Raw genomic sequence first — 10568 nt, 5'->3', positions numbered from 1 at the left:
CGTAATCTGCATACGAGTGAAAATTAACATTATGTTTCCTAATGATAGATCCCAGTGGAAGCATGTAAAGTGAAAACAATAAAGGTCCCAGTACTGAGCCCTGGGACACCATATCTCACTTCTGTGTATAATGATGGAGTACTGTCAGCACATTTCTGTATATATTGGAATTATTTGATAAATAAGAACTAAACCAACCGAGCACAGTGCCTGTAAGCCCAACATCATTTTCTAGCCTTTGCAGTAAAATAGAATGGTCAATGGTGTCAAATGCTGCACTTAAGTCTAACAACATAATTACAGTGGAGTTTCCTTCATCAGAGGATATCAGAATGTCGTTTACAGCCCGCGTTAGTGCCGCTTCTGTACTATGACCAGTGCGGAAAACCAGACTGGAATTTCTCAAATAAATTGTAATGCGTAAGGTGACTGAAGCTGATTGGCGACTACTTTTCTAGTATTTTAGAAAGGGTTAATTTGAAATAGGCCTATAGTTATTTAGTATGTGTAGGTTTAGGTCTGACTTTTTAAGTAATGGTTTAATGACTGACACTTTTAGTGCATCAGGTACTGTGCCATGCAATAATGAACTATTGGTAATGTTTAGAATAGGCTCTGCAAGAACATCCATTGCACTTTTTAGTTTTGTTGGCACTGGATCTAGGGAACAAGTAGTGAGTTTCATTTTAGAAATAGATAATCAGAATATCTAACTGATTTCAATGAGTGTGCTTCTTCCTCTTTGTTTTTTATTTCCTATATTTTTTATATTTAGATCAGGGAACTAATTAGAAACATGAAAAAACAAGAATACAGACTCACATGGCAAACACAGCCAATCAATCTATAAATAAATATACTTTAATTAAATGCATATTTATAAATATAATGTTGTTTAATTAAGTTATAGTGACAGACTGTCTGCTGCCTGTGTTTTATTGCATTTGATATAGGATTCTCAAGAGCAGTGGAAATGTTTGCGATGTACAATTTGTTGAAATGAAATATGCAATATACTTTATTACTACATGCGTTCCAAAGTACATTCTGTAAACGTTGCATCACACTATCATATACTGATAGTTTTATCTCCCTAGCAGATATAATTCTTGCCTCTAATCTTATCTGAATATCCTTTCCTATGGCTTAATAAACAGTTTTAAAGAAAGCTATACATGTTGGTTGTTGGTAATTAAGATCTGAAAATATGTTTTTGGTTCTATGCTTTTGTAAACAGATGAGAGTATTAATTTATTTACAATTTAAAACAAAAGAGAGGAATATGTCTAATGCAGAATAAAGGTTTAATGTACTTACTTTTTCTTATTGGTCTCCTACTGTAATAGATTTTATAATTATTCCCAACATTACCAAAATGATCAGAGTATTGTTTGAACTTAAACATCCAAATCTTTTTCAGAGTTAGTTTCTGGTAGTTGTCTCTTATTTTGTACTTGTAATGGAGATTCTTACAATTTTCACATGATGATTTGTACTTTTTGGATGTTTAGAGGTTTGTCAGTATGTTTTTCTAAGATATATAGGATTTACTTAGCAATAAAATCAAAATACTCATATTGCTATATATTTTACTACAACGTATGGAAAAACAAGTATTACCACCTACCATTGTTAAAACCAGTATATTCTATTACTGGGTCACAAGGACCTGGAGTCTATTCTGTTCGTAATGAGTGTAGGTCCAAACCATTGTTAATATTGCTGCTAGGACTTACATGTATCCATAATGACACTTCCTTACACTGGCTGACACTCACTTTTGTTAAATAGGAAACTGGTAACCCAATGGAGACAAGGACAGAATGTGCAAACTACTATCACTGATTAGTCTCTGAACTGAACATAAGAGAGAGACGGTAATGCTAACCCCTGTGCTACACAGAGAGACAACACTTATTGTTATCAGTTGGAAATGTGGGAGAATCTCTGATCCATATAAAGCTTAAATATTATGGGTAGATTATCACAGTACTGTACATTTTAACTTTTTCTCTACAGTGATTTGTAAAGAGGGACACATTCAAATTCAAGTAAAGTACTTTCAAATATATTGAAATTTCCATCCATCCATCCATTTTCCAACCCGCTGAATCCAAACACAGGGTCATGGGGGTCTGCTGGAGCCAATCCCAGCAAACACAGGGCACAAGGCAGGAACCAATCCCAGGCAGGGTGCCAACCCACCGCAGGACACACACAAACACACCCACACACCAATCACACACTAGGGCCAATTTAGAATCGCCAATCCACCTAACCTGCATGTCCATTTCCCATATAAAAACTAATTTAATATTAAGAGTTGTCTTACTTGCTACTTGTAACGAATACTAATTGACCCAATACAGTTCCATGATAACACTTTTCAGCATTAGTGCCCAATTTTCACACGAGTCAACCTTCAAAATTACTTTTGCATACAATATGACATTTTTCAGATTAAAAAAATCCTTATTTTTTTGCATGTTGCTAGGGTCCATCTTTATTTTGGAAGTAGGCATGACTGCCCAACATGAGATGACACTAGTTGGCAGTATTCACACACCAATAATCACAGTCTAAAAGATTCTTTAGTCCAACAGCATCAGAAGACTCATGGAAAATAATAAAGATCATTTTCAAAAAGGCCAACAAAGGCAGCTTTACAAAAACTTCTGTAACACTAAATACTATAGAAAATAAGTCTTCCTTTTTGTAACTCATTTTACAGACCTTTAAAGTTGTTAGGAAGCTTGTTGTGTTGTGTTTTTTTTTTTTTGTAATGGATAATAGTAGATGGTAGAGCTGTAGAATCCATTGGCTCTGACTGCTTTTCTTGTGCTTGCCACTAGAGTATATCATCTCCTTAGCAGCGATAAAACACAAAGGACTTTAAAAGAACAGAATGGAAGTATATGAAATGAATTAAAGATGGTTAGAAGAAAAGCTTATTCGACCTCCTCATCATCGGTGATCTGCAACCCTTTTTCCTGTTGAAAGAAAAAGAAAGTTGGCATGTTACACAAAACTAACATTTTACCTTTAACAGCTATATATAATCTAAATGATGCACATAATCGTAGCATAGCTCCACAGATATAAAGACTAACATGTACAGTCTTCACATAATTATTTTGTCTAAAATCTAAATTGTTGTAAATGTAAATTGATAAATGCACATTAATTGCAAATGTTAAATGCATGAAAGCAGGTGTTCATGGGTAGAAACAGGGAGAAGCCAGTTATTTGGCTACATTCTTTGCATAGATTTTTATTCCCTTCAAAGACTCTCCTAGTAGTTATTCGTAATTTTGTTTCTGAATTCCTGTATGGTCATACCCAACATATAAAAAGCAGAATTTCCAAAAATAGTTTTTAAGCTTTAACTTGCATGTGTTAGAGCATAATCATATCTTAAGCACAAGGTATGATAGTAATGCTAAATGCCTCCATTAAGTGGTACCACGTAGAGCTGTACATTGTCCTAGAATTATTTATCCATCAATATTAGAATCCACTTAATCCTATTTAATGGTCATAGGAAGACAGACTTCACGATGGGAGCATTGGACACAAAGTGGGAAACACACATTAGTCCATTACAGGGCCCATTCCCACACATGCCAACACTCATGTTGGGAAAATATAAACTTACTTATTAGTATTAAATGATTTGTCTCTGGAACGTTGAAGATGAATATCCAATGAAAAAGCCATGCAAGTGCATCAAGAATATAAGACACTTCATACAGACAGTGGACAGACTATGATTTGAACCTATTCTTGACCCAAGAGACAGCAGTATTAAACACAATACCACTGTGCTGCACTTTATGAATACTACAGTATTAACAATCAGGAAGCAGGTTGGTATAATAGGTAACACTGCTACCTTACAGATTGTGTCCTGGGTTACAATTCTGCTTTTGGTCACTGTATGCATGGAGTTCACATGTACTCCATATACATGTATGCATGTTTTTGTTTTTTGTTCCCTCCCACAATCCATAGATGTGTGTTAACATGTGATTCTAAACTGGCCCTGTGTGTGAGTGGAAGTCTGTGACAGACTGCTCCACCCACCAGGCTTAGTTACTGCCTTGTGCCAAATGCTGCCTGCATAGGCTGTGTACCACCCAACCCTTAAATTGATTAAGCAGTTTTGAGAATGTTGTTATAATGATAAAAACTGTAAATATAAAGCAGGAAATCATACTTACCCATCCACCATGACTCTGAATCCATAGACTAAAATTATCTTGCAAATACTTGGCTCCAAATCCTAATACCATATTCATGGGATGATGGTCAATTGCACAAAATTTTGTTGTGAGTTCAGCAGTGTATGCAATCTTAACTTCATCCTTGACATTCATTGATTGTTTGAAGAATAAATCAAGTACATTTTTAAATAGGCTGTATGTAAACGTTTCAGTTAAGCACTGTTCTATTCTTTTGTCTTCTTTAATCTGTTAAAAAAAGAATGAAAGATATTTTTAGCAATGGTTTATTATTCAAACCTCTATCCACTTCTTGAACCTGTTCAGTTTATGGCTGTGAGGAGCTATAGTTTGTCCTGGCAAAACTGCATGAAAAGCAGCACCAATCTTGTGAAACTGTATGTCATGACATGTACATTTTTTTGGCAAGGCAAATATGGTAATTGTGTATAAAAAGAAATGAATTCTCAACCACAGAAAACCAAATCAAAGGGCCTTTACCTCATGATTTAGAAACTTCACCTCAACTCTCTTGCTTTATCTTGACTCAATCAAGAGAAGTGGGATGATTAGAGTTACACTTAGCAAATACATGATAAAATTTAGCAGATATAGTGTATTAGATGAACCCACGAAAATTCCACTGGATATGAGTATAGATACAGAAAAGTTAAATACTGAATGCTTTCAATTAAGGCAAAGAATGCAGTTTCCTCATAGTTGTGTAACAGATTACAAGCAGATATAGTAGATAAAATAGTATTCTGTTATTCACCGATGGCCCTGAGCAGATCACCAGCTTGGCACAATATTCCAACATCTTGTTCTATGGCAAGGAAGCCAAGGACAAAGTGGAAAAGAGCTCTGCAATGCTCAGTTTTCAGTGGCAGCCAAAGTTGACACTTCTATCTAGAAAAACAGAGTCATGGCAGTGGATTTGTAGCAAATCCAGATAGTAAAATCATGTATGTTTTATTGCCTATTATCCAAAAAGAGGAAATGTGCAAAGATGCAAAAACTGAGACAAAACAGTCCAAAATAGCAAGCAAAAAAGTAAAAAATACTAGAAGATCAAATTGTAAAGACTATTTTTTTGCTTTTGAGTTTAGAAAGGCTGAGAACCACAAGGTTAGTATTTGTGATCCATCTGAACGATTTCTGCCACTCTCATGAAGCATCTGTTACATATAAGTGGTACTACCAGGCAACGAAAAAAAATGGGCTGGGTTGGTAGAAACAGTATGGAAAAGGGAAATGGGGAAAAGATCATGTCCCATCCTGGGTCCTAAAGAGTGCTCTTAACCTACTTTTATATGGCATTTTCAAGCTTAACTCTACCAATTAGGAATGTCTTTGGAGCTTCTTTGTTCTTCCACCATATCTTTTGTTCACCTCTTCCTGGTTCTGTATATAAAGGGTTTTTTCTCTTTAGTTCCTTGCTGCCAATCATTCAGTTCCTGTGCTGAGGTAATTACTCTGCTATCACTTCAAAGCCATTTCAGCTTTAATTGCTCAGATTCTTTAAAAGGGCTTCTTTCATTTACTGGCATTTACTCTGCACTGTCTCAAGGTTTTGTCTATGTTCTTTTTTTACTTTATTGCTTTCCCATTTTGTGCTTTTTCTGACCAATACATTTTGCCTTGCCCTTTATATTCTTAATTTCTGCTTTGACTTTTTGAATTTCCCTGATTATATCCTCCTCTAGTTAGTTTTTGCACCCTGTCACTTTAATGCCCTTTTGTCCATTAACTATATTGCCTTAATCTTTACCAATATATGACAGCATTTTTTAAAATATCAATCTATTTCTAAACCAGTTCAGGGTCACAGGGGCTGTAGCTAATCTTGCCAACACTGGCAGGAAGACAGGGAAAAAAATTAAAGTGCCAGTCCATCACTAAGCACTACAACAGACACACACAAAACCATGACCATTTATGAAATGTTGGAGGAAAACCCACACAGAAGCTCTGCACTGAAAGTGAACAGACTAGAATTAAAACCCAGGGTCCTGGAGCCGTGAGCCCACACCACTAGCTACTGAACTATTATGTCTCCCAAACTGCAAAATAGACAAAGAAACAAAAATCCTTTTGGATGTTCCTGATTTTATGCTCCTTTGATTTTCTGTAATCCCTTAAAAAATCTACAATCTGTAAGAATTACTTATTGCTAGGTATGCAACATAGCAAAGGATACAAATTTTACCATTGTAACATCATTCTACAGCCTGGAGATTTATATTGGAGCATAATGGTGAACAATGATACCTCACAGCTATAGGGACCCTGGTTTGAAAGCCTAGCCTGGTCACTGGCTTTGTGGTGTTTTTGCATTCTTGTTGTGTCTGCTGGGGTTTTCTTTGTTTAAATGAAAACATTTACCTCCTAATAACTCAAAGTCTCGGAACTCTGCTAGATTTTCATTTAATTGAACAAACTCCACTGTGTAATGCTTGCTTTTTTCCATCTGTTGGGTACAAGTTGCTAGAACCCATCTTTGGATTAGCAGTAGGAATGACTGTCCGACACGAGATGACACTTACTGGGATCAGAAGGCTCATGGAAAATAATGATTAAGTACAGCATCTGTTCCTATCCATAAATGATAGTGGAGTAAAAGAAGACTTCTGCCAGTTTGTGCCAACGGTAAAAATGAAATCTTAATACGGATTGATCATTTTCAAAAAGGTCTACAGTGACTGTTTTGCAAAAACATGTGTACCACTAAATAGTACAGAAAATTAGTCTTCTTAATAAACTGCTAATAACTTTTAGGATAAAATAATATAACCACTTTCCAATTTCTACTTTATTAGAGGGTAGAATGTAGGCATTTTAGTGTTGGTTTTAGCTGAACTTTTATAAATGCTTGACTATTTGTTTTAAAAGTGTGTAACATTTAGTGAAATGCTAAAAGCAATGTAAGTAATTAAAAAAATTGATGGAAGTTATGCTATCAATGTTAAAATGCACAGATTACTAATTTTGATGTCGTGATTACCTCTGTTATGACTGATTTTTCTCATAATTTTTTGTGGGATTTCCTCAAGTGTAAGCACACATCTATTTTGTTGTTTTTCACTTGAAGAATGCAGTTCTAGCTTTTTTGTTTTCATCTAGATGGTTTTGTTTGCATATCTGTACTCTGTTTAAAGAGATCCCACAATTTTGGGGGGGGGGTGGGGGGGGGGGTGGCGGCTTTATTTGTTGATTAGTAAAATGTTTTACTATCATGTATATTTCATGCTAAGAACTGTGGTCACTGCCATTTTGTGCCTGCAGTCATATTGTTTATGGGTGCTATGCATGTTGCTAGCTATGTGACTCTGAGTCACATGACATTATTTCATGATTCCTAACCTATGTAAGATGGCAACATGCTACCTTCTGTGTGCAAGTTTGTGTATTTACTCTAAAACTCTGCTTGTGCTATTTTTGTGTTTTTAAGCCTTGTGGTTACTTGATTTTTGGTTTGTTATTTTTGACATTGATTCTTGGTTTACACCCATCCATCCATCCATTTTCCAACCCACTGAATCCGAACACAGGGTCACGGGGGTCTGCTGGAGCCAATCCCAGCCAACACAGGGCACAAGGCAGGAACCAATCCTGGGCAAGGTGCCAACCCACCGCAGGACACACACAAACACACCCACACACCAAGCACACACTAGGGCCAATTTAGAATCGCCAATCCACCTAACCTGCATGTCTTTGGACTGTGGGAGGAAACTGGAGCGCCCGGAGGAAACCCATGCAGACACGGGGAGAACATGCAAACTCCACGCAGGGAGGACCCAGGAAGTGAACCCAGGTCCCCAGGTCTCCCAGCTTTCTAGTTTTGACCCCTTTTTTTGTCTAAGATTTGCACATTGTTCTAATCTCTCTCTCTCTCTCTCTCTCTCTCTCTCTCTCTTTACTGCTCTATTTAGTCTGCTATTTTCTATCTTTTAGTGGTGGAACACCATAATACCACAACATTTTGTTTGGTTAAGGGCACTTTTTTTTTTTTTTTTGAGACTTTGATGTTAATAGTTGCTATGGTAATCTGCAGAACCATTTTGAGATTTTAGCATTAATTAATGGTTGCTATGGTAATCTGCCCAGAATGCTCGGGGGAACGTTTGACTCATGATGTCATCAAAAAGAGTATAAAGATAATGTTAAGTTTGCAGTTCTTTTGATTATTTTCTCCAGGTTTAAGAACTTTCTTTTTGGTCCTTAGAGTTACAATTTTTGATTAGTGTTTTGAACTTGCAAAATTGGTTTGACTTTTTTGTAACAATCTTGGCTTGTATTACTGACTTTGTTTCATTTCCCAATCCTTTTTGTTAAAAGTTTGTTACAGTCTCCTTTGAGTCAGTATAACCTGTTTGCAAGAACTGCTTAGGTGATGGATTTCTCCTCAAATCTCTCTCTATATAAAATCCAATGTCTGTTTGTCTGTATGTCTGTCTACTTTCACGAGAGAACTACTTAATGGATTTAGATCAGGTTTTTTTCTATAATTTGCTTGAACATTCCAGTTGATTTTGCGACCTCTCTCTTTGCGCTAAGTATCGCAGTTCGTTTGCGGTACCGATTTATTTTCACAAATCAGAGAGAGACATAGCAGGCCGAGGGGAGGGGGGCAGGGCCCTCCTCACTGACGCGCCAACCTCAAGGTGTATCTTACATCCGCTTAGCTAGTGAATGAGAGAAGTACTTAACAAATTTAGATTGGGCTTTTTTTCTAGAATTTGCTTGAACATTCCGGTTGATTTTGCAAGTTTTCTCATCGCGCTAAGAATTATAGTTCGCTTGCAGTGATATATTTGCGCTAATCCGAGAGAGAAGCTGCGGGCCGAGAGGAGGGAGAAGCATGACGTCAGGAGTAGGGAGCCGGGTAGGGCCCTCCTCGCTGTCCTGTTTCACTTCTACACAGGCAAAGCCGCAGGGGGCGGCTAGTGCTTGATATGTTATGCTAGTTTTGAATCCATTAATATAAAATATCCTCCAACATGAGTATGATATGCAGTTAGGTCAGGTGATGTATCCAAATTTTCCAAAAGCTGACCAATGATAGCCTAACATCATTCCAACCAGTACAGATTATGATTAGTGAAGGAAACAATTCTAGTTAAGCAGCTAGTGATAACGCATGGCAGAAAGGAGTTCATAGTTCAGAAGTGCTGAAACAGAGTCCAGCCATTCTTTGGATATTGTTTGGTGGCATTATTCCTGGCCTATGTACTTTGTTTGGAGTTGGCACATTCTCCTACTGTAGGTGTAGTTTTTCCTCAGGGTGGTGGTGTTTCATTTCATATGAAAAGATATGCAGGCAATGCTGATTGACAGCTCCAGTTGTGACTGAGTATGCTTCGAGATGAACAGTCATCTAGAATTAGTTAATGCCTTGCGTCTGAAGCTACTGGTATAAATTCAGGCTCCGTGCTACCTTGTAATGAAATATGGCAATATAGAAAATTTAATTAATGAACATGTGCAAGATCATTCAAAGTTAAATAATAATTGTGTTTAAATTCTTTGTCTGTTCTGGTATATGACACAGTTGTAGCTTGTTGATTTTAAAAATGTAATTTAGGTTGCTGAATTAACTGCTTACCCAGCATATATTTTGTTACAAATGTTACAAATTTTAATTCTAGTTCCTTTTGCAGTTTTGCACACTTCATTAACCACCAGGAGACATACAAATTAGTTTGTAAACACTGATAAAGAAAATGAAGGAAACTACAAAAAGATTTTTTTTTCATTTTCTCGCTATCCAAGATCTGCTTTCTCTATCTTAGAAATATTACCAAAAAAAAAAGCATTTTCTCAGGATCTCATGTTCCGTTTGTCTCAAGCAATATTAACTATTATACTGCTTTACTGTTAAATCATTCATATCATTAATTTGGTGCCCCACTCTTAATTGAAAACATAATAGTGAGGATGGCTGGACTAGACCTAAAAAGTATAATCACATACTGTAATTTCATTTCTCAAGTGTCTCTTCTAGGTAAATATACAGATAATTTTTAAAAATGCCCTTTTCAACATATAGTTTCATACATTTCTGAGTCTTTCCATACCTTGCAATGTATTAATGACTAAAGTACAGTCTACATGAAATCATAATATACCATGGAAAGCCCTACTCTTGAGTAGGCTGCAATCATAAGCCACAAGTCCACTTAAAATGTACAGAATACAGGTGCAACTCAAAAAATTAGAATATTGTGAAAAAGGTCATTTGTTTTCATAATTTATTTCAAAAAGGTAAACCTTCATATATAATAATAATAATAATTGTTTGCATTTATATAGCGCTTTTCTTACTACTCAAAGCGCTCAGCAATT

At 36.2% G+C, this 10568-nt stretch overlaps 1 protein-coding gene across 2 annotated transcripts in view; it reads right to left on the bottom strand.

The window, feature by feature from the left end:
- Positions 1-2537: 2537 nt before the first annotated feature.
- LOC114656367 (apoptosis facilitator Bcl-2-like protein 14) overlaps positions 2538-10568 on the bottom strand; it is a 29148-nt gene continuing 21117 nt past the window's right edge. Inside the window, exons 6-7 of one of the 2 annotated variants that reach the window (XM_028807974.2) lie at positions 4221-4469; positions 2538-2990 (exon numbers count right to left, since the gene is read on the bottom strand). In XM_028807974.2, the coding sequence (XP_028663807.1) occupies positions 2949-2990; positions 4221-4469 (291 nt within the window). In that variant the 3' untranslated portion in view covers positions 2538-2948. The remainder of the gene's footprint in view (positions 2991-4220; positions 4470-10568) is intronic. The other variant, XM_028807980.2, reaches the window with a different exon arrangement.

The sequence above is a fragment of the Erpetoichthys calabaricus genome, chromosome 1 (assembly GCF_900747795.2).
Source record: "Erpetoichthys calabaricus chromosome 1, fErpCal1.3, whole genome shotgun sequence".
Taxonomy (NCBI): domain Eukaryota; kingdom Metazoa; phylum Chordata; class Cladistia; order Polypteriformes; family Polypteridae; genus Erpetoichthys; species Erpetoichthys calabaricus.
Note: the sequence above shows the minus strand (reverse complement) of the source record. Positions and strands in the feature narration are given on the sequence as shown.